Genomic DNA, 24,387 nt, shown 5'->3' with positions numbered 1-24,387 from the left:
TACTGTAAACAAATCATTTGCTCTGACAGGTTTGATGAGTTTGTGTTGAAAATCAAATAACTGTTTGTACCATTTCACCATTGGAGAGAAAAGCACTGTGTTTGAACACTCACTCATGTTTTGGAAATACTGACTCGTATTTTCATTATTCATTTTTCTTTCTGTTGACATGCCTTTCCTGCTGAGTTGAGACTTGACAAATCACATGGAATGCTGTGGAGGAAATACCCCAATTCTCTCCATGTCAGGATTCCCTAAATGAACTTGGTGGAGAGATGGCCTCCATGGAGAAGGTGCTTGGCTCCCAAGAAAGCAGAAGTAAGTAATCTAAGTAAAGTTAGCAAGCAAGCTTAGTAGAAGAAGTAATTAAAGAAAGTTAAGTAAATAAGTAAGCTACAGTAATTACAGGATTACAGGATGTGTTCTCTCCCCACTACTCCATGTACACAAATGACTGTACCGCCAAGGACCCCTCTGTCAAGCTTCTGAAATTTGCATGCAACACTACTGTCATCGGCCTCATCCAAGATGACGATGAGTCTGTATACAGAAGTTGAGGTTGAACGTCTGGTTTACTGGTGCATTCAACCTGGAGCTGAACACGCTCAAAACAGTGGAGATGATAGTGGACTTTAGGAGGAACACCTCAACATTGGGGTCACCATTCTGAACAGTACTGTGGCAGCAGTGGAGTCATTCAGGTTCCTGGGCACTACTATCTCACTTGACCTGAAGTGGGAGACCCACATTGACTCCGTTGTGCAAAAGGCCCAGCAGAGGTTGTACTTCCTTTGCCAGCTGACGAAGTTCAACCTGCCACAGGCGCTGCTGATACAGTTCTACTCAGCAGTCTTGAGTCTATCCTCTGCACTTCAATAACTGTCTGATTTGGTTCAACTATGAAATCAGATATCAGAAGACTACAAAGGACAGTTTGGACTGCTGAGAGGATTATTGGTTGCCCCCTGCCCTCCCTTCAAGAACTGTACACTTCCAGAGTGAGGAAAAGGGCTGGAAAATTAATTCTGGACCCCACTCACCCAGCCCATTACCTTTTGAACAGTTGTCTTCTGGACGGTGCTACAGAGCACTGAGCACCAGAACTGTCAGTCACAGGAACAGTTATTTTCCCTCACGCTATCCATCTTATGAACAGTTAAAATTGCCCCATTGAGCAATAATAATGTGCAATACACAGCTTAGTCTATTTATATTATCCAATATACCCTACCGCTTCTCCCATACATTCCCTTGCATCTGTATATAACAGATTTGTAATTGTACATAAGTGCGTGTGTGTATATATATATATATATATATATATATATATATATATATATATATATATATATATATATATACACTATATTGCCAAAAGTATTCGCTCACCCATCCAAATAATTGAATTCAGGTGTTCCAATCACTTCCATGCCACAGGTGTATAAAATGAAGCACCTAGGCATGCAGACTGCTTCTACAAACATTTGTGAAAGAATGGGCCGCTCCCAGGAGCTCAGTGAATTCCAGCGTGGTACTGTGATAGGATGCCACCTGTGCAACAAGTCCAGTCGTGAAATTTCCTCGCTACTAAATATTCCACAGTCAACTGTCAGTGGTATTATAACAAAGTGGAAGCGATTGGGAATGACAGCAACTCAGCCACGAAGTGGTAGGCCACGTAAAATGACAGAGCGGGGTCAGCGGATGCTGAGGCGCATAGTGCGCAGAGGTCGTCAACTTTCTGCAGAGTCAATCGCTACAGACCTCCAAAGTTCATGTGGCCTTTAGATTAGCTCAAGAACAGTGCGTAGAGCGCTTCATGGAATGGGTTTCCATGGCCGAGCAGCTGCATCCAAGCCATACATCACCAAGTGCAATGCAAAGCGTCGGATGCAGTGGTGTAAAGCACGCCGCCACTGGACTCTAGAGCAGTGGAGTCGCGTTCTCTGGAGTGACGAATCACGCTTCTCCATCTGGCAATCTGATGGACGAGTCTGGGTTTGGCGGTTGCCAGGAGAACGGTACTTGTCTGACTGCATTGTGCCAACTGTGAAGTTTGGTGGAGGGGGATTATGGTGTGGGGTTGTTTTTCAGGAGCTGGGCTTGGCCCCTTAGTTCCAGTGAAAGGAACTCTGAATGCTTCAGCATACCAAGAGATTTTGGACAATTCCATGCTCCCAACTTTGTGGGAACAGTTTGGGGATGGCCCCTTCCTGTTCCAACATGACTGCGCACCAGTGCACAAAGCAAGGTCCATAAAGACATGGATGAGCAAGTTTGGTGTGGAAGAACTTGACTGGCCTGCACAGAGTCCTGACCTCAACCCGACAGAGCACCTTTGGGATGAATTAGAGCGAAGACTGCGAGCCAGGCCTTCTCGTCCAACATCAGTGTCTGACCTCACAAATGCGCTTCTGGAAGAATGGTGAAAAATTCCCATAAACACACTCCTAAACCTTGTGGAAAGCCTTCCCAGAAGAGTTGAAGTTGTTATAGCTGCAAAGGGTGGGCCGACGTCATATTAAACCCTATGGATTAAGAATGGGATGTCACTTAAGTTCATATGCGTCTAAAGGCAGATGAGCGAATACTTTTGGCAATATAGTGTATATATATAATTAAAAAACATTGGTCTTATTGTGTATTTCTATATATACTTATATTTTCTTTCACTTATTATCTCTATCTTGTTGTTGTATTGTTTGTGCACTGGAAGCTTCTGTCACCAAGACAAATCCCTTGTATGTGTAAGCATACTTGGCAATAAAGCTCATTCTGATTCTGATTCTTCTAAGTTCAATTATTAGGTACGTAAACTAAGTATATACTAAGCTAAGTATGAGAGTAATTTTAAATTAAGTAATTAGGTAAGTTAGTAAAGTGAATAAAGTACATAAGTAATTTAAGTTAAATAAGTAGTTAGGTAAGTAAATTATGTGAAATAAGCTAACAAGGTAAGAAAAGGAATGCAAGCAAACAAATGAGGTAGGTATAAAGTAAGTATGTTAAGTAAATTATGTAAACTAAGTAGATCAATAAAGTAATTGCCTGCCGCACCTCCAGCAGTGCCTTCATTCTAGCTGCGGGGTCATCAGCTGGGAGATACCCATCATAGATGTTTTTGCCCTATTAATCCTGGAACATTTAATGGTGTTGGGCAACGGTCAGGTATGTCTCCCTGCCACCCCACATAGCTAGACACTGGATTCTTTCCATTGCCTCTAATTCTTCCCTTCCCATCAAAAAATTCCTCCTTTACAGGTCCTAACAAGGAGACAAAGTTCAATGACTCCCCCATGAAAGACCTACATCCCAAGGCCTCTGCCATGCTGACATCTGCTGCACATACTATACCATACCCACCGTGCAGCATATAACCTCCCATGCGACCATATGCACCAACCCGGTTGCTAAGGCTGTGCTAGCCCCACTGACACTGTTAATCCATGCTCAGTGCCCCCAGTTCCGTACAGCATAACTTCCCATACGACCGTATGCACAACCCAGTGGCTAAGGCGGTACTAGCCTCACTGGCACTGTTAATACATACTTGGTGCCCCCGTTTCCATATGGCATACTACCTCACCTCCCAATACTACCTACCAACCTCTCGAATAAACCTAGTTATCATTCTAGACAGACAACAGTCCTAGTATTCCTTCCCCCAAAGTAATTGTACCACACATAATCACAAACATCACAAATGTTCCCTATCCCTACTTTCTCCCTACTGCCTATCTCACTTCTGCACACCACACTATTACCCTTCTTACCATAGCCAAAAGCTCCCTTTCTCAGCTTCCACTGCCATTTCCTTCAGAGACTACTTTAATGACGATCCGGTGATACCAATGCCTTTCAACAGGTGGATTCAACACTGATATTCCATGAATCCTTGATACCTGACCTCCACAGGGTACGTGGCAGTCCTCCATCCATTTTCCCTGCACTCAGCAGCCAGATTAGCGTATTTTAACTTCTTTCTCTCATGGGCTGCCACCAAGACCTATTCCCATGGGATAGCTGATGAAATTTCAGTTGCTGATTGAGGTCGACATCCATTGTCCAGTCACTTCCGGTCACCAGGACTGATCTGGCTTCCCTCCGTGCAATGTCTTGCACGGCCCCTCCCATTTTAACAAAATCAATGAACTGCCTCTAAGGAGCATGATGACCTTTTTTGCCTTTATTGTACACATCTCTAGAATCTCTGCTAGCTTACATAGGGCTTGATCATTCCACCACCTATACAGTCCTTGTGCCAAGGCAGTCTTGCAACCAGCCAACATATGCTACACATTCGCACTTTGGGGCCTCACAGAGGGTACAACTGTCCTCTGTGCCATATAACTGAGACAAATTTCTAGGGCTTGGAAGGGTGTCATACATGGATCTTATTAAAAAGCTTAGCCTGGACTGGGGAACCACCCACAGGTCAGCCCTCCTTAACAGATGTACTTGTCAGATGTACCCTCCCATTTTGTCCAGTGCCCTTGTTGCTTCTGGCTGCCTGCTCTAATCATATACCGTTCCTCTTCCATCCTAGACACTTCTGTAACCACCATTGCTTTCTGGAGGCTGTCCAAGGCCTGATTCACTTGACTGGGTGTAACAAAACTTCATACAGGGAGGGAAGGAGGACACAGGGAACTGGGTTTCTTCAGGCTCAGGTAAGGCTTTTTAATTGTCAACTCTTCTGAGCTTACAGCTTCATAATTACTCAATAGCTTCACAATAACTCATTAGCTTCACATTAACACTTCAACTACTCAGCGGGACTCTAGATCTCTGGCTCTCTCTCCCCTTCTTGTCGGTGGCGTGGTCCTTTTATACCGCTCTCCCCAAGCTCACTGCAACTAGAGACAGGTGTTAATCATAATCTGGCTCAGGTGTATGCACCCTCACCGCTTTCTCTCTCTCCGGGCGGACGCTCGACCATGCCCCTGCTGCCACATATCCCCACCGCCTGACTCAGGCCTGTCTACCACTCTCCCCCATTTCTGGAAAGGATTTCGGTGACAGCCATCTGCGCTCCCGGTCTGTAGACCACTTTGAACTTAAACAACTGAAGAGCCAGATACCAATGGGTGATTCGTGTGTTGTTATCCTTCATGCGGTAGAGCCATTGGAGCGGGGCGTGGTCTGAACAGAGAGTGAGGACCGCCCATTTGATGGCAAGACACTCCTTTTCAATGCTGTTGTACTTAGTCTCCCTCAGCGAGAGCTTGTGACTAATGTACAGCACCGGGCGCTCCTCCCCCTCCACCATCTGCAAGAGTACTGCCCCAGCCCCCTGTCTGAAGCATCCGTCTGTAAGACAAAAGGGAGAGAGAAATCGGGTGAATGTAAAAGTGGCCCCCCACAAAGTGCGGATTTCACTTGCCTGTTGACACTGCTCTGTCCACTGGACCGGGTCTGGAGCTCCCTTTTTAGTGAGATCAGTCAGCGGGCTGGTGATATCCGAATAATTAGGTACAAATCTCGTATAATAGCCAGCCAGCCCCAGGAACTGTCTCACCCCCTTTTTGGTCTTGGACCTCGGGCAGGTCGCAATCGACACAGTCTTGTCAATTTGGGGACGCACATGCCCGTCGCCCAAGTGGAACCCCAGATACTGTACCTCCACCCGTCCAATCGCGCACTTATCGGGGTTTGCTGTGAGTCCCGCTCATCGTAGCGATCTCAGAACAGCCCTCAGATGCTGCATGTGCCGCTGCCAATCATTGCTGTAAATGATGATGTAATCTAAATAGGCAGCAGCGTAAGCCGAATGCAGTCTGAGGATTCGGTCCATGTGATGCTGAAACGTAACCGGGGCCCCAAACAAATCAAACGGAAGTGTCACAAATTGGTGTAATCCAAACGGTGTGGAGAAGGCTGTTTTTTCACGGGAAATTGTTGTCAAGGGGATCTGCCAATAACCCTTTATCAAATCCAGTGTCGAATAAAATTGAGCAGTGCCCAACTGGTTGAGCAACACATCAACGCAAGGCATTGGGTGGGCATCAAATTTAAACACCGCGTTGACTTTTCTATAATCCACACAGAACCGTACAGACCCGTCTCTCTTAGGAACTAGAACAACCGGGCTGCACCAATTACTGTGGGATTCCTCTATTACCCCCATATTGAGCATTGCATCCAGTTCTTCTTGGACAATTTTCTTTTTGTGCTCAGGCAATCAGTAGGGATGGCTACATACCACCACCCCTGGCTCGGTCTCGATGTGGTGCTGGATGAGGTTTGTATGACCCGGTAGAGGGGAAGACATGTCTGCAAACTCCTGTTGCAACTTGGCCATCTCTGCGAGTTGATACGGTGAGAGGTGGTCTCCGCAAGTGACCGGGGTGATATGATTGTGTTTTGTATTCACCTCCGACCCGAGCTCCGCCCTCACGGAACATCCATAGCCAACGTCACAGGGACTGCCTCCCTCCATAATTTCAGGAGGTTGAGGTGATATATTTGACGTGCGCCCCCTCTATCAGTTCGCTTTACCTCATAATCGAGATCCCCCACTCGTTGTGTGACCTCAAAGGGTCCTTGCCACTTGGCATGTAATTTGGAGCCTGATGTGGGAAGTAACACGAGTACCTTATCTCCCGGTGCAAATTCCCACAGCCGAGTTCCCCTGTTTTACAGTCGGCTCTGTTATTCTTGAGCTTGGAACAAATTCTCCAGTGTTAGTTGCCCCAAAGTGTGGAGTTTTGCTCTAAGATCAAGAACGTATTGAATTTCATTCTTACTGTTTGAGGTTCCCTCCTCCCAAGCTTCACGTATGACAGCAAGCGCGCTGCACAGGCGCCACCTATACAGCAGCTCAAATGGTGAAAACCCAGTGGAGGCTTGCGGGACCTCTTGTACTGCGAATAACAGGGGATCGAGCCATTTGCCCCATTTTCTAGCATCCTCGTGCACGAACTTACGAATCATATTTTTAAGGATTTTATTAAATCGCTCCACCAGGCCATCTGTTTGTGGATGGTAAACGCTGGTGCGAATTGACTTATTGCCCAATAATTCGTAAAGCTCACGTAATGTCCGTGACATAAAGGTTGTGCCCTGATCGGTGAGGATATCTTTCGGAATCCCCACCCGGGAGATTATTTTGAAGAGTGCTCAACACTACATGCTGAGATGCTGCGTAGTGGTACTGCTTCTGGATATCGCATTGCATAGTCCACTAGAACCAATACAAAGCGATGTCCATGTGCTGACCACTCTAATGGCCCGAAGGGGGCCTCGATCAGTGGATCGCTCCAACTAGAAACAGGTGTTAATCATAATCTGGCTCAGGTGTATGCACACTTACCGCTTTCTCTCTCTCCGGGCAGATGCTCGACCACGCCCCGCTGCCACACTGGGTTATTCCAACAATCTCTTGATGCTTCAGCCTTGAAACCACCTGATTTACATCCTCTGCCGCCTTCCAAGTGCGGCCTGTTCTGACCTGGGCTTGACTAGCCCTCACAGACTGGTCTGTCAATTCCCATGGCTATAAGATCAGCCTGGTTTTTTCCTGATTGCAACCCAGGGTGATGGATTTTATTGGCTGATTTAAGGCATTCCTTCCATACAATGATACCTCCTGATGTAACTGTTGGCCTTGCTGTCCATCTTTGCCACTGAAGCAGTGATCTAACACATTTTTTAGTGGCCACATCAGGCGATGGTAAAGTGTAAATTGGTAACACCAGACCTTGAATTTGCCTGGGAAATGACAATGATCTATCCTGTCCAGGCCCTCTTTCAGCTGCTTTAGGACAACCATGCCATGTGTTTGTCTGAAAGATCTGCAGTGTATTCTCTCCCTAAACTTCAAATAGGCTACATTGCAAGCACTGGGATTCTTTCCCCCATCTCAAATGACATTTGGTCATTCCTAACTCTGTCATGAATAAGAAGAAATTAATAAATGAATAAACAGGCAACATGATTTTATTAGCTTAATCTTCATCCTGGCCCATTCCAATAGTTCTTCCAGCCTTTTCAAGAGTTGTTGTGTACATGAAGCTGTCTGGACGATGGTTGTGATATTATCCATATAGCTGCGCAGAGCTGTGAATCTCACCCCAAACTGGAAAGACTCCAGTGCATAGCTGACAAGCTGGTATGGAACCAGTCCATCAGACTGTGTGGAGGTATTTCATGTCTCTCTTTGCAAATTGGATCTGCTTCCAAATTATTGATGCATGCTCCACACACTCAGGGAAAACTGGGACAACTGCCTTATGGCAGCTTGTGTCTGTGTACCTATTCTTTAGAAGGTAGTCAGACATCCTCCTTGCTACCACTGAAAAGAAAATCTTTCCCTCCACATTAAGTCAAACAATACTCCAAACGGACTAATGTTGGTTGATATCTGTTCCTTTGGTGTAAAGATGGCCACTACCCTTCACCACTCCAAGGGCCATCCTTCTCATGCTCCTCTGCCCTTCTCCATGCCTTTCAAAGCTGCCTCTGCTCTTTCACCAGATGGAGTATCTCCTTTTCTTTCCTACTCATTTCCTCAGACCACCCTTCCTCACTAATCCTCATAAACAATGTCACTAAACATGTTAAGCTTGGCCTCCACCCTCCCACTAAGTGAGTTCTCCAAGGTGGAGCCCAGGTCCTGATCTAGCTTGCTCCATGCATCATTATAATTAGATCTTGGCCAGTTCATTTGCATAAAGTAAATTAAGCACTTAAGTTGAGTAACTGAAGTTAAATAAGTAATTAGGTAAGTAAAGTTAATAAAGTTAGCTAATTACATGATTTAAGTTAAATAGGTAATTAGGTAAGTAAATGATGTAAACTAAATAAAGTTAAGCTAAGAAAGTATAAATTATGTTAAGTAAATTATGCAAATGAAGTAAACTTAGTACTTAAGTATATTATGTGAAATAAGTAATTAGGTAAGTAAAGTATGTAAATAAGTATTTTAAGTAAACAAAGTCTGTTAATTGAGTGAAGTACTTAAATTTAAGGTAAGTAAGAAAGAAAAAAATGAAATTCCGCTTCACTATGGTGATTGGCTCAATGGTTGATGAGTTGAGCTCATCAGGATGTTAATGGTAAAAGCAGTTTCTTTGTCTCTCTTCTCATGTGTTCCTCTGTTCCAGCTCTCTGTTCATTTAGCATCACCAGTCCTTTGGTGTATTTAATTATGATAAGTCATATTACTCTTCAATATGAAAAACTGATATAATAGCCTAACACAGATCAACCTCTGAGCGCCAGATACAGAATCACACTGCATTCATTGTCACAATTTAGTTTAATTTCTACAGTGCAGTTGTGTATCACCCAGTGCAGTCAATGTGTATTGCCTATTTAGTTTTCAATTATATGCCCTTATTTATTATGTGAACATCTTTGTTTACATGTGTGTGTGTTGCTTGGACATGAGATAATATTTCCAGATGTTTCGAACTCTGTTGCTTTTCTCTGAACCCTCTGGACTTTTCTCTTGTATTCCATTAGCCTTTGGTTACATTTAACAAAGGGAATCATTTGATCTTTGAATAGAAGGAAATCAGTGAGAGAATTAATCAAATACTATGTCCGATACAGCTGTCCAACACATCTTTTCCTCTAACTTCAGAATATTTCTGAAATTACTTCTCATATTCAGTTCCAAGGTGGATTAACAGCATATTTTTTTGCTGCTTATGAGTGAGAAACATGGTTATTGAAACGTTTAAAGTGTTTATAAAGAACATTCTCACTGGCTTTCAAAATTTCCATTTTGATTTTTTAAGCATCTTGTGAACATAATGCATTTGCACATCTGGTTGCCGTATTTGGAAAAAGAAAGAAGAAAACAAACAAACAGCCACTGGACCTTTCAGAATGCAAAAAGGGTGAAGGGTATGCCCGTGAATCCACTTTTTTCATGAGAGTTGCACACCCACCCTTGTCTAAAATGATGATAGGAATAACAGTAGTTCAAAAGATGTTGTTTATTTTATTGAAATGATAGAAAATGATGTACAGTGTAGTTGGTGTTCGGGATGTCAAAAGTACCAAATCAGTGCTAAAATTAAAAAGATGTAACAATACTAGACTGTCTGCAGTACAGGTAGTACCAAATACAAACTAATTTCGGTACCCAAGCACTTTGACTGACAGTCAGTTTCTTTCTATTTGGGCATATGAGCACATGTGAGCACTCGCTGTATTGACTCAGTCAAATACACTTCAAAATGTATTCAAAATACCCACCCACTCAAAACCACAGTCTTGGCTGGATAACTTCAGTAGCTTTGACAATGTATGTATTATATATAATAATCATACAGTGATGACTATACCAGTTAGGGATGCACTGACTGATTGGCCTCCGAAAGCGATCAACCAATATTAGTGTTAAATCTGTGATCGGCGATTGATTGAATGTGCCTAGATTAAGGGCCAATTTATTTTATTTTTTATTGCAGCATGCACAATCTTAACTCACATATGAATGTGCACTTGTTTAGCCCTCAAAGCATTACATTGCATCCACTGTAGGGTGAATTATTGGCCATTTTAAACATTTCCAAATGTCCACTTTCAGATATGTTTATAATTCCGATGAAGATGCAGGCTTGTTTTAAAAATAGCCTATAATATTACATGTGTATGAATTGTAAGGTGCCTATTTTTAAGTCATTACGGTAGTAATTCTGACTCACTGTACAGTTATAGATGGAGAGGAGAAAGATACTGCAAAAGGATTTAAAATGGTCAGAGTCAGTGTGTGGAGCGATTATGTGCTCTTCAGGTGCCCTCAGTGTCTCATCAGTCACTCATCCCAGCAGTATTTTGAGAACCCTGGTTTAAATCAGAGATAAATGTTTGTCACAATACCACTGATAACAGAAATAACAGTTTAACATTCAGGAACAGCACACCGTCTTCATGCCTTACAACAAAATGCCAAATGTTTAATGTTGTAAACATGTCATAGATACTAATGATAGCTCACTGGAGTAGTTTTGGAGCTTGTAATGGATATACAGTATCTCTCTTATTTTTGAACATATCTCTGCTATGTGTAATGCACTTATGGTGTTTAATGGTTGTCAGTATGTCTGAATGAGCTTGGACAGTGACAACATAACTATTCATAACTGTTTTCAATTCAAATAAATGTTAGCATTTCACAATTAGTGAATACTGAATGTAATTTGACAGTGTGAGGCATTAACATATAACTGCAGCATATTACTTGCAAAAGTGTGGCTAGGGGCACTTTTAAAATAAATATTAGTGATCGAATCAGTATTGGCCGATCACATGCTGAGTTTGAATATTCATACTTCCCTAATATATGGTATACCAAAACAGTATTTCAGTGGAGTAGGATGTCTGAATCCTCAGTGTTCATAAAACAGTAAGCAAGAAAAACCCTGATGACCTTCTATTTCCGGCAAGTTCTGAAGTATGGATCGAATGGACACTTTACGATCCATCAATCCTTTGGGAGCTGAGGCGATGTCATGTTCAAAATGCTGGATTTAAAGGAATGTCTGTGAACTATGAGTCGGGCAGCTCTTTTAAACTGTAAATGATATATATACCAGGAAAGTTGTTCCTTGTACTTAAATGGTTCTTGTTTAACAAAACCAGAGTAGATTTGTCACATTTATGCATTTTGTTCTTGTTTTCATGTCTTATGTTTAAGTTTAGTTCCTGTTCCTGTCATGTCATGTGATTTCCTGTTCCCTCATGTGATCTTGTCATGTGTTTCCCCTGTTCATGTGTCTTGTTTTCATTGGTTCATTGTTTGATTACTTTATTAGTCTTGTCTTTTCATTGGTTTAAGTTCATTCAGTCTTGTTATCTTGTTTATAGTCTTGTGATTGGTTGTCTTGTTTACCTGTTACACATGTCCTTGTATTTAAGCCCTCATGTTTGCCATTGTCTAGTGTCAGGTATTGTAAATGTAACTTTGTTGTATCATTTGAAGTCAGGTCAGGTCAAGTCAAGTCAAGTCAAGTCAAGTCAAGTCAAGCTTAAGTCAAGCTTAAGTCAAGTCAAGCTTAAGTCAAGTCATGCTTAAGTCATGTCTAGTTTATGTTTAGTTCACGTTTATAGTTAGGGTTACTGGATTCCATGTTTGAAAAATAAACGTTGCCAGCCTCGTCCGTCCCAGAGCCAGCGTTGTCAACTTTGGCCATCCGGAGGAGGAGCAGAAAGACTTTTGTTCCCGAGTCTCCACGACCACGGAGGTCGTTTCCAAGTCTCTGTCCGTGTTCACGACCACGGAGGTCATATCCAAGTCTCTGTCAGTGTTCACAACCACGGAGGTCATTTCCAAGTCTCTGTTCATGTTCACGATCACGGAGGTCGTTTCCGAGTCTCTGTCCATGTACACGACCACAGAGGTCGATCCTGAGTCTCTGTCTACGCCCACGACCACAGAGGTTGTCTCTGAGTCTCTGCCCATGTATACGACCACGGAGATCGTTTCCAAGTCTCTGTCCATGTTCACGACCACAGAGGTTGTACCCGAGTCTCTGTCTACGTCCACGACCACAGAGGTCGCTCCCACGACTCTGCCCATGTTCATGACCACTGAGGTCTTTTCCCAGTCATCCCTGACTCTTAGTCTCAAGCCTACCATGGCTCTGCCTTCTATGGCTTTGCTCCCCGAGCCTACCACGGATCCACCTGCCCCGGCTTCGTCCCTTGAGCCTGCCATGGCTCCGCCTTCCACGACTTTGCTCCACGTCATGGCCGCCAAGCCCGAGTTCCACGTCTTGGCCACCAAGCCCGAGTTCCACGTCATGGCCGCCAAGCCCGAGTTCCATGTCATGGCTGCCAAACCAGAGTTCTATGTCATGGTCACTGAGCTTGCACCACCTTCTGCCCCAGATCCTCAGTGTGCTCCAGGCCATGTCACAGCCACGCCAGAGTCAGCTGCAGGCCATGTCACAGCCACGCCAGAGTCAGCTGCAGGCCATGTCACAGCCACGCCAGAGTCAGCTGCAGGCCATGTCACAGCCACGCCAGGGTCAGCTGCAGGCCATGTCACAGCCACGCCAGGGTCAGCTGCAGGCCATGTCACAGCCACGCCAGGGTCAGCTGCAGGCCATGTCACAGACACGCCTCAGCCTGCTCCATGCCATGTCACAGCCACGCCTCAGCCTGCTCCATGCTATGTCACAGCAACACCTCAGCCTGCTCCACGCCATGTCACAGCAACGCCTCAGCCTGCTCCATGCCATGTCACAGCAACGCCTCAGCCTGCTCCATGCCATGTCACAGCAACGCCTCAGCCTTCTCCATGCCATGTCACAGCAACGCCTCAGCCTGCTTCATGACATGTCACAGCCAAGCTTCAGTCTGCTCCATGCCAAAACCCAGACTGCTCCATGCCATGTTGCAAGCAAGCCCTGCTCTATGAGGTTAGGGGGATATGTCACGTTTATGTGTTTTGTTCTTGTTTTCATGTCTTATTTTTAAGTTTAGTTCCTGTTCCTTTCATGTCATGTGATTTCCTGTTCCTTCATGTGACCTTGTCATGTGTTTCCCCTGTTCATGTGTCTTGTTTTCATTGGTTCATTGTTTGATTACTTTATTAGTCTTGTCTTTTCATTGGTTTAAGTTAATTTAGTCTTGTTATCTTGTTTATAGTTTAGTCTTGTGATTGGTTGTCTTGTTGAACTGTTACCCATGTCCTTGTATTTAAGCCCTCATGTTTGTCATTGTCTAGTGTCAGGTATTGTAAATGTAACTTTGTTGTATCATTTGAAGTCAAATCAGGTCAAGTTATGTCATGTTATGCTTAAGTCAAGTCTAGATCATGTTTATGTTTAGTTCACATTTATAGTTAGGGTTACTGGATTCCACATTTGAAAAATAAAACTGCACTTGAGTTCATCACGTCATCGTCATCATCTCTTCGTTTACCTCATCATTACAATATTATTTTCACGGTTTTTCTTACGTTATATATTTGGGTCAAGGGTCAGTACCTGCGTGCCCAGATTAAGTATGTCCAGAATCTATTCATACTGCTCGCATGCATACCTTAAGAAGGGACTGCTTAATTACTGGCTGAGAAGTGCGTCCTTCATCAAATACAGTGACTTTACACAATTTTGGACACAGTACAGTGAGTACAGTGTTCAAATTTCGGTGATCATAACAGCAATTTCCTAGGTAGGATGCTAGGGAGCTGTAGCAAGTGCTTTACATGGCAACCAGATACATTGCAAGCTGATTTGCTGAAAGATGTTCTAGTATGTAAACATTAGCAAATCAATTTGCAATGGCAAAAAAAACAACTTTCCTTTTCTGAAATTTCATCCTATTGAGAACTACAAAAGATACCAGAGATGGTAACTTGAAGGACATTGAGTATTCTTCATTTTCAAAGAGTCATTTATCTTACATCTAAAACTAGGACATATATCAATTTTTTGTTACTTATCTGGACTTGGGACATCAGGATGCACCTTGTGATTCCAGGACATATGGTCCCCCTGTTCTAGTGAAAACAGGACCAGAAAAATGACACGGCTCTGAAGGATTATTCTGTTTTTGCAGACTGAAGCATTTCAGTGCTCATCAGTTTTTGGTGAGAAACATTTTTCCTGCTTAGACAAGAAATTGCTACAGCTCTGAGGGAAGATGTATGAAATGTCCCTATTGATTGTCAGGGCCGAGTTTCTTTGATGCTATCCGGGTAGTTTGTTTATTGTCAGCTTGTTTTGGTGGATATGGTATGGTATTCTTAATTCCACCTGGCTAATTTGCAAACTGGATTGTGACCATGTTCTCATTCTCAGCTACCAGGGTGGATATGCTTACCAGCACGTGCTTGCTCGGAGCAACAACAGTTCTCTGGCTCTCTGTGTGTCCAGATATCAGCAAAATGCTGAAAAATATGCTGAGTTGGTCTTTGTGTGGATGTTCACTTGTGTCTTTGTGGTTGCTGGTCTAATATGTCAGAAAGTCTCCAATAAAGTCTTGTCTAATTAGGGTGAAGTAATTGGATGTTTTGAATCTGTCTCACCACAACTGATCAAGGCCATTTCGACTATACTTACATGCACACATGTCTAAAATGAGAGCAATTCCACAGTACTCCACTGACCTCTGAAAATTACCACAGCAGGTTTTCACACTTCCTGTGGGGTTTGTTTTGGTTTTGTTTGATAGTCAGCAGATCCATTTGTCTTCCCCATCCAACTTTCATCTCCAGAAAACTATTTGGTTTATGCGCACAGACTTGTATCCAGATACTCTTAAATTCCCATTGCGGCTTAGCACACCCACACACTTTTATTTGGATTTTATTTGTCAAAAGCTCAGCAACACATTTTAAATAACCAAAACAGTTTTCTGCCAGATTGTGTTTGTCACCCCATTGCCTGGCTGTAAATATTTTAACCCTGTAACTCGATGGGCTTATATTGAACAAACAATTATATACATATCTACTGATGCTCAGACTTCCTACCCTAGTTTTTGTACACATTTTGGCTAGTTAACCCATAGTCCTTTTAATAAAAAATCGATGTGGATTTTAGAAGTTTGTTTAGGTCCTCCCAGCACGTGTTGGGACTAAATCGCACACTGGAATTGCCACTGATTTGCCACCAGGAGGCTTAATATGCCATGGCTGTATTCTTGCTGGCATGCCAGGAATCGACAATGCAGTGGCTACTTTGATTCATGGCCATGAACATAGCTGTGTGAATAGAGAGTAGTAGTAAAGCTAGCAGTGAAGTCTCCAGGGAGGGAGCTGCTGATTTCTGTGTATGCTTTTCTGCTGAATATTTTAAAAAGTTGTGTGGGTGGCCTGCACTTATAAATGAACTTTAGTTTCATCAAAGAGGAATTAAGGAAAAACTTCTCATACTCTCATACATTTATATCAATGCCCTTTACTTCCTTTTGTTATATTGACAACACTCAAAGCTGTTCAAGACTCAGTCACCCCATTTAAAATAATTTCACCAGCTTACTGGTTCATATAGTCCTAGAGCACATTAAAGAGCACTTATTATAGTTTTTAAATGTGCCTAATTTTGTTTTAAAGGTCTCATACAATAGATTTACATGCATCCAAGGTCAAAAAACACTTTAATTTGCAGCATTACCTTTTTCCCAGCGTCAAAAACGACTTGTTCAATGATCTGTTCTAAAGGATTCATTCTAAACTCCTCCTTTCAGAGAGCCTACTCTGCTCTTATTGGTCAGATGTCCCAGTCTGTTGTGATTGGTCTACTGCTTAGTGTAGTGTTTGAGGGCGGGTCAAAGCTGTTTGCGAGCAGCCAATGAAGACCAGAGACAGGTTTTTTGTTACCAAATTACGTAGGTTAGTACAGGAAGTAAGTCTGGAATTACTAACGACTCGTTTCAGGTGTTCGGAATCGGTTCTTTCTTTTGGGAGTCAATAACAACATTTATCGTGCACTTTGATTTTTGAAACTTTGCAGATTTTTTAAATTCACAAACAGCTATATAACACACTACATGAAAGGTAATATATGAAAAACCACAACAGGTGCTCTAAGTTATTTTGCGTGCTGTCCAAAACAGAGTCTAGAAAACAAACAGCTGGTCCTTGGTCAAGGAGACCAAGTGTTATCTTTACCAGAAAACCCACATGTGCAATAGGTTACACAATAGGCAATGAGACCCATGGTACTGGGTTTTTATTGTATTCTTTAAAAATCAATAAAAATATATTTAAAAAAAGATTTTCTTAAAAAAAAAAAAATAAAAGAAATAAACAATGTCTGGTATTTATTATTGTAAAATACATACAGAAACTGAGGAAACATGTCCAAACAACATCAACATCATCTTACAAACAAACTCCATGAAAATACGGATAAGCCAGATACCCTCTGCCAAGGGGATTGGCAGGGACAAAACTGTACAAAATATGGAACCCATACAAGCTGTACTTTACATGTTAAGATCTTCAAGATTCCTTGAATATCTCTAAATTAACACTCATAGAAGTAGGATTTTTTGGTAGAAAGGCCAAAGCGGTGTGACTTGAATTGTGTTTCACAAGTTTTAGGGGGAATATTTTAATTCTTTTATAGGTTTCCTGAAAAAAATACTCTCTCCATATACATATAAATACATTTGTGCTGTGCAAATTGCAAGTGTAAGGTCTTCCTTACAATCTAGAACCAACAAATAGTCTACACCAGGGCTTACAATGGAAGACTATAGCCATGGTACAAAGTGTGTGTGTGTGTGTGTGTGTGTGTGTGTGTGTAAAGAAAACATTAATTTTAATTCCAACCTGTTGTAAACATAGATATGTGGTCACCTTGTTTCCATTCTTTCTATGTTAGTGTAGATAACCTGACTTGTTGAGCCTTTTGCCAGTACAATGTGTTTGTAAAACCAACATCGCAAAGAGTCCCAGCTATACATACGAGTTTTAGTTTACATCTGACATCAGAAACCTACAATATCAGTACTAAACTAATACAGCTGCCTCTGGTGGGAGACAAAAGTCCAAGCTGTCTTTACTATTAAAGCGCATAATCAAAGCCTGGCCCTTCCTCACTGAAAAGTCATTACCAAGAAACATGGCACCACAAATTTTGATAAATAATATTATACAAAATATCAAAATAGTTTCAGGGAGCCAGCTTCCCAATATTGAAACAGGTATTTTTTTCCTTTCTTTTTTATGTTCATCACTTCAATGTTTTTGAAGTAGTTTTGCTCATGATGAATTATTTCGTTTGCCCTAGTAACGTACGATAAATAAAGAGATGAGGCATTGTTTTGCTATTACATATCACAAATGTGCTCAAAAGAATTCCCTGACTCTTTGATCCTGTACACTATTATAAATGGTATGATCTTTGATGATGTAGGCTGAGGAGTGACCAATCTCACCATCATTTGCAGAGAAAACAGTAAAAAAGCCTGTCATGTCAACCTAGGCAGTCACCACTCCCAACCAATGAGAGTTGCTCTTCAGGATTCTGTGTGGACAGATGCTTGAGTCCTACCATTTCCCTGGGATTGGCGTACCACATTCATACCATGCAACATAGGTTATGTGGGAGTTCCCACCAATCTGACCAAAGTTGACTGGCTCTTGTCTCATTGCTCTGAAGTAGCCTGAAAGACATCAAGAAATGCATTAGTCTTTGACCCAGGTACGACAATTAAAATAAGTAAATGCACAAAACTGAAGTGTAAATTATGCGGCACCAAACAGAATCGCAAAAATAATGATTGTTTTCAAACAGCTTTCCTGAACACTCCCCCCATCTGCCATTGGTCAGAAACAAAAATTCCTGCCCCAAACTCACACCACTGGTTAGGTTAACATTGCTATTTTAGGCCGGTCAGGACACTCAAACAATAGACAATATTTTTATTGTGCCACAAAGTCACAGTGTTACACTTCTTGGGAAATTCAACCAATGCAGTTGTCTCTGCATATTAAGCTGGGATAGGATCAAGTATTTTAACATTATTTTAACAAATGCAAAATGACAAATGGTTAAATTGTGTGGTGGAAGGAATATTTGACTGGCCTCTTTCACATTTTAACTAAAGTCATAATACTAAGCAGTATTATATTTGTGCTTCTTTGTAGTTTATCCTGGGCTACCTGGCCTGGCTGGCAGCTGGTCTGCTGGTAGTTGAGTGCCTGTTCTTCCATCTAAGAATGAGTCCACAAACTGGCAGTGGTCCTCACCATGACCTGTCTGGTCTCCAATGTTGTAGAATTTACCTGTAGGGACAAGGAAAGGAGAGAGTTGTCAATTTAAAGGTAGCCCTACCATAAAACGAACACAAAAATGAAAACAGATCAGTGTGAATAATAGTTTTTGTCAGACTTACCATTGAGGGAGTCGCTCAGGTAGATCTTGTACCGTAGGGAGTTACAGAGCTGGATGCCAACAAATTTGCGGTACCACGTCCTCTTCACGTATTGCTTCCCATTGCACTCAGAGTAAGAGTCGGTTTTGAAGGGGAACTGGGTCCAAATGGCATCTTTACCTGAATGCAATGGTGAAAAACACCAAGATGTTATTTTATGAACTAATCAGCACAGATATTATGTGCTGGAACGTATTGTGCAGAACATTGAGACATCATTGTTTAATTTTGTGGTCTTTTCAAAAGATCATTGGAGTGCAGACCCCATTTTTGTTTATACATGTGTTAGCAAAGCCCTGCTGGACAAAAAGTTGAGGGGCTGTTCCATTAGTTCCACTCAGTTTCCATTGGCTCCTGTCAATCTCTTTTAACTATTGGCTTACTTTATTTTTTTATATTCATTGTTCCATTACACTGTCAATTTAGGCTTGAATGGAATTAAATATCCAATACACAGGAAGAACTCATGGAAGCTGAATATCAGACTGGCCCTTTGGCCAACAACTGCAAGAAGGTAACTGGGGACCTTGTTGCAGAGTGGGATTTGTCAGTTGCATGAAGGATGGAGTTATCCATTAAACACTCTTGGGTAAATGTTTTCTTTGGCTGCAAAATTAGTGTGGAAGATGTCGACTCATATGAAGTCTATACAGCTTTCCTTTGAATTCTCATTTTTGCTTCTTCTGTCTGTCTACTTTTCTCAACCTCATATTTGCAGTTTTTTTCCCTTTACAAGGACTGTCCATTACATTATCCATTTATTCAATAGATCGGAATTTGTCACCTGTGAGAATTAGTATTGCAAAGAAGAAACATACCTGAGACGTTTTCGCTCACTCGTGGATCCGCTGCAAGAGAAAGCAGGCAGAAAATTAGGAGGAATCAGAAATTATGGCTTTGTTTTACAGCCACCTGGTCATAGAGACAATCAAAATGATCTGTAGACTATAGGAAAGTTACTGACACAAATCGGCCAATTCTGTATTGGCTATACATGGGTGGGCAGATTGCCTTGAGCAAAAAGTAGAATAAATTCCAAAAAGCATAAAATAATGTGTTTTTCCAACAGATCTTATTCTCTTTTGTGAAGAGAGATCAGCTGGCATGAACTAACCTGCTGGGTCTGCCAAAGCTATAGGGGAGAAACATTAAGCCTCAGGGACTTTGGCAGTAAAATCTCATCACTCAGTTTTCCTCTATTGCTCTCCCATCATTGCACATATGGACTCTCTTTCCTTCTTAGTTGCCTTTGCCCTCGTTTCCATTCGCTACTCCCTTTCTTTCTCCTAGTCCCTTTCTTCTGTGGGCCAGACGATGTTTAAAGCTAATGCCCCCTCCCATAAACGTGTGTAAAAGATTATGTGGGTCTTTATTTGTTCTTTATTTATGATATGTTGTTAGTGAGCATGTAAGACAGGCAAACACTGGCAGGGTAAGAGCACTCCAGGGGTGCATCTGTATGCTTTGATGGGGCCAAAAGTTATGACAGTACAGGGACATGCTGGAGTCATTAAGGTAACAATGAGCAACTCATTACATACATCTCTAAGATATAAAGAAGAAAAAAAAGAATAAGAAAAAATATGGCTGACTTATGCAGACAGCAGGGCCATACGTAAAGCCCTGGCAAAGCAATTTGCTGCTCTTCCCTGGGGATATTTGCATTTTATGCCACTTTTAAAACATATTTCATGTTAAAAATGGGATTTGGGTGATTCAACCCACCTCTTAGTACAATGACTCATGAGTAAACCATGACTAAGACTAACAAATATGCTTATAGCTCCAGGACGTCTGTTATTAAAACGGCATATGTTTAAAACATGTCTATAACAAGATAAAATAAAAAACAATTCTTATAAATAACTGTTATATACATATAACCAAATGTATATAGATCAATAATAAATGTGTCATAGGTATATAACCATTTGAATATCTGCTTATTCACAATGCATGTGCTCAAGTTTGAAAGCATTACCAGACTCTGTACTGAAAGACACCGGTTCACTGGACGGCCCCTCCCCGAGCTCATTCTTGGGCTTCACCTTGAATTCATAACTGCAAGGTAAGACAAAGAGAGGTCATGTGGCATTACGTTGCCGCTTTGGTCCAGTAAAACCATTAGGTATATTCATTTTGGATCAAAATGTACGCTGCTGACAGTGCAGGAAGTCTGTTTAATCCCAAATTATTAAAACGGACGCTGTCTGAATTGGAACACTGGTGGGTTGTTTTCAAATTCCACGCAAAATGAGGTTCTTATTTTCTCGTCTTCTGAGCCCTGACACTTGATATATTTATTTTGCAGAGTCTGAGGACTGAAAGCCTGTGGCCACCCCTTTAATGGATCCTCCATGTGTGATGTAGAGCCATTACCAAGGGCCACGTGCCTCAAAACGCAGTCCATAGGAAGCCCTGGTTTAGATTGTGGCACCAGATCATGAGTCTATGTTCAGCCTCATTAAAAAGCCAGCAAGCGTGGCGGCTCCCCTTCAGCCAGACCACAGCGCACATGTCCAACACCTTGTGCAGACCTCAGGCTGCATGCAAGGACTAACACCTATGGTATTTGACACCCACATCAAACAAAATACATCTACCAAATCCACCAGGGTGCCTTGTATGGAGAGGTTGAAGATATTGTAATGAAGCTGTACCTGCTCTCTGGTTTGAGGTTCTCCACTGCTGTGTGCGTCTGGTTTGTGGTCAGGATGGAAACTTGTTTACCATCAGGTCCTTTGGTAGTTGAGATAACCTCATATTCTGTAGGAAGAGGCAAATAAAAATAAGGAAATACAAAATAAAATAAAATGTGAACAAGGTACGGAAAGTGTTTAGGTTTGACTGACCAAAGTCAAGGGTTAGGGTTTGACTCCTCAAAGTCAAGGGTTAGGGTTTGACTCCTCAAAGTCAAGGGTTAGAGTTGGACTCCTCAAAGTCAATGGCTTGGGTTTAACTCCTCAAAGTCAAGGGTTAGAGTTTGGCTCCTTAAGTCAATATTTAGGATTTGACTCCTCAAAGATAAGGATAGGGTTTGTCTTATCAAAGTAAAGGATTGGGGTTAGTGAGTGTTAAGGTCCTCAGATACAACTGAGCTCAAACCAATAGACATTTGGCCATGGTTATCATTTGATCCATCTCTCAATCTCACCTGTGGTCTCATTATCTGTTTTCTCCCAGTCTAGAATGATGAAGGAGGGGCATCCTTCCACGGTCACTACAGTGAGATTGGATGGTGCTGTTCTTGGTGGATTGGTGACATTTTGTTCTGCACCCTCTTCTTCAGGAAAGTAACTCAGAGACGTGGTGATGGAGCATGGTTCATCTGGCTTCTTATCCGTTTTATAGACCACATGCGGAGCTACACAACATCACATTTGTGTTTAAATTGAGATGTCAGTGCTTTGGCCCCAAAACACTCAAATTAACTTTAAGACTGATTGCATTTATGATGTGAAGATTGCTTGGCATGCAAGGGTAGTTAAGAGTGAGAAGTCTCTTTACCAATGTAGCGTTCTTTGCCCATGGCATCGACTTTAGAGGCAGGTACAGAGCTGAACACTGAAGAGTTCTCCCATGTCTCAAAGCGGGGTGCTAGGATTCAAATTAAGTGTCAATCAATGTCATTTTCAAAATAACTGTAGTTGACAGATTGTTTCTACCTGCATATTTCTACACACCAATTGAAAATGCAGTTTATGGGCACATTTGGGCACACCTTCAGCAGACTATAGTACTTTAAGTAGAATTTCTAAACACTTCCATAATCATTTTCAGAATAGGAGACAATTACAGAGAGGTAAGCCAAATTACACATACCTGTAACAGTAGGAGCAGATGTTGACTTTGGTTTGGTTGGTTTTGCCGTAACAGGTGTCTGCGCTAGTTTCAAGATGGAGGTTTTGTCCTGATTCAGGTCTGTCATCTTGTCTGCTGTGTACACAAATACATTTATGCAAATTTGTAATGACTTTTAAATAGTTGTTTAGTGATACTTGAAACAAAAAATACTGTTTTCTTTTTTTTATTTATTTTTTTTTAAAGATATTTCATTATAGGTCTTTAAGATCAGTGTATTAGTTTCTTAGTCCTTTAAAGTAGGGGTTTTCTACTTATACCGACCCAGGGATATCCCCGCCATATAATAAACCATATTTAAAAATAAATACATTGAATATTTTTAGATTATTCAAGAAAATTTATGTTTTCACATAACTGTCCAAGGACCTCCTGGAGCTTCACGGATGCCTGGTTGAAAGCTCCTGCTTTAAATTCCCAGTGCATAGAGGTTTTTTAAAATATATATATATATATATATATATATATATATATATATATATATATATATATATATATATATATATATATATAAAGAACTAGAGAATATAAAGTTCTTTGATGAACAGCATAAGGTTATAAACCCTTTTGTGTTCTAAACGATATCTGTTTTTTAGAAACATCTATTTTGTTACTTACCCAATCCTCCAGGTTTGCCCACAAGATTAGGCTTTTTTGCTGGAATAGGTAGACGTGCAGCTGGAGAGCCTATGATGACATGAGAGTTGAAATCACTGTTATTCAAGCCAGAATCAAGAGTACTTCTCTCCTTTTTCTCTCATCTATATCCAGTAATAATTAACTTAAGATGAGGATGCGGTCATTCGACAATGGCCCAAAAAATAAAAAACCACTGCAGCAATAGGTTAGATGTAGCCCTTCCCTCTAATCACTGCAAATCATCCTTACATCCACACATCCTCCTAACATTCTCTTAACTCTTGAAAAAAGAGTGGAACACATCACTACCACCCTCAGCTCAACGGCTTTTCTACAAAATGATTAGGGTTAAATGAGTTTGACTCCTCTTTGAGTTTTAATGGATTATTTTTTGCAAGCTTTCAGTTTTTTAAATATTTGCGGAAATAAAAGCCCTGATTCAATAACCAGATATATATGAAAATATTTTCATCTTTAATCCACTGTCTATATCAAGACAAAGCTCAATAATCAAGCAAAATCACATACATAAATCAATGTGACAAAAATTGTCCTGCATTGAAAATTCGTCAAACTTAATGCATATTCTAAAATTTGTCTCACTAAATTGCTAACACCTGTTGTCAATTATCCTTGTCTGTGATGGATCCAAATATCTAACAATCAAGCAAAGAGTGTCTATTCCAAAATCATTAAATAAAAATAAATTTTAATAATAATTTTTGAGCCACAATGTGGACAAACAAGAAAAATTAAGGTTGAAAAATCGATTTGAAATGCTTTCTCTCAATCTTTGTTAACTGGAGTATGTCACACTATAAATGGAAAACTGAATATGGTTAAGTGCTCAAATGATCTTTTTACACATGTATAATGTTTGTTTGCTTTCTTTGTGAATCTGCGATTTGGATGCTTTGCATAGGAGTAGCAAATTGAGAGGTCAAACTCACTTGTGAAGTTAATTGCAAATGAAAGAAAATTCCCTTGACTGTTTTCTTTCTGATTGCTTGGATGAAGTCTAAAAATTGGCACTTCAAC

At 41.3% G+C, this 24,387-nt stretch overlaps 1 protein-coding gene across 9 annotated transcripts in view; it reads right to left on the bottom strand.

Moving 5' to 3' along the window:
* Positions 1–16,711: 16,711 nt before the first annotated feature.
* LOC127438937 (target of Nesh-SH3-like) overlaps positions 16,712–24,387 on the bottom strand; it is a 30,098-nt gene continuing 22,422 nt past the window's right edge. For 6 of the 9 annotated variants that reach the window (XM_051694853.1, XM_051694855.1, XM_051694857.1 and 3 more), the window contains 10 exons: positions 23,329–23,397; positions 22,672–22,785; positions 22,357–22,446; positions 22,004–22,213; positions 21,510–21,615; positions 20,831–20,910; positions 19,668–19,697; positions 18,811–18,969; positions 18,578–18,700; positions 16,712–18,078 (listed from right to left, as the gene is read on the bottom strand). In XM_051694853.1, coding sequence (XP_051550813.1) covers positions 17,963–18,078; positions 18,578–18,700; positions 18,811–18,969; positions 19,668–19,697; positions 20,831–20,910; positions 21,510–21,615; positions 22,004–22,213; positions 22,357–22,446; positions 22,672–22,785; positions 23,329–23,397 — 1,097 coding nt within the window. In that variant the 3' untranslated portion in view covers positions 16,712–17,962. The remainder of the gene's footprint in view (positions 18,079–18,577; positions 18,701–18,810; positions 18,970–19,667; positions 19,698–20,830; positions 20,911–21,509; positions 21,616–22,003; positions 22,214–22,356; positions 22,447–22,671; positions 22,786–23,328; positions 23,398–24,387) is intronic. The other 3 variants (XM_051694854.1, XM_051694856.1, XM_051694861.1) reach the window with 1 other exon arrangement.

Source organism: Myxocyprinus asiaticus, chromosome 50, assembly GCF_019703515.2.
Source record: "Myxocyprinus asiaticus isolate MX2 ecotype Aquarium Trade chromosome 50, UBuf_Myxa_2, whole genome shotgun sequence".
NCBI lineage: Eukaryota > Metazoa > Chordata > Actinopteri > Cypriniformes > Catostomidae > Myxocyprinus > Myxocyprinus asiaticus.
The sequence above is the reverse complement of the archived record's forward strand: the minus strand, read 5'-3'. Positions and strand labels throughout refer to the sequence as shown.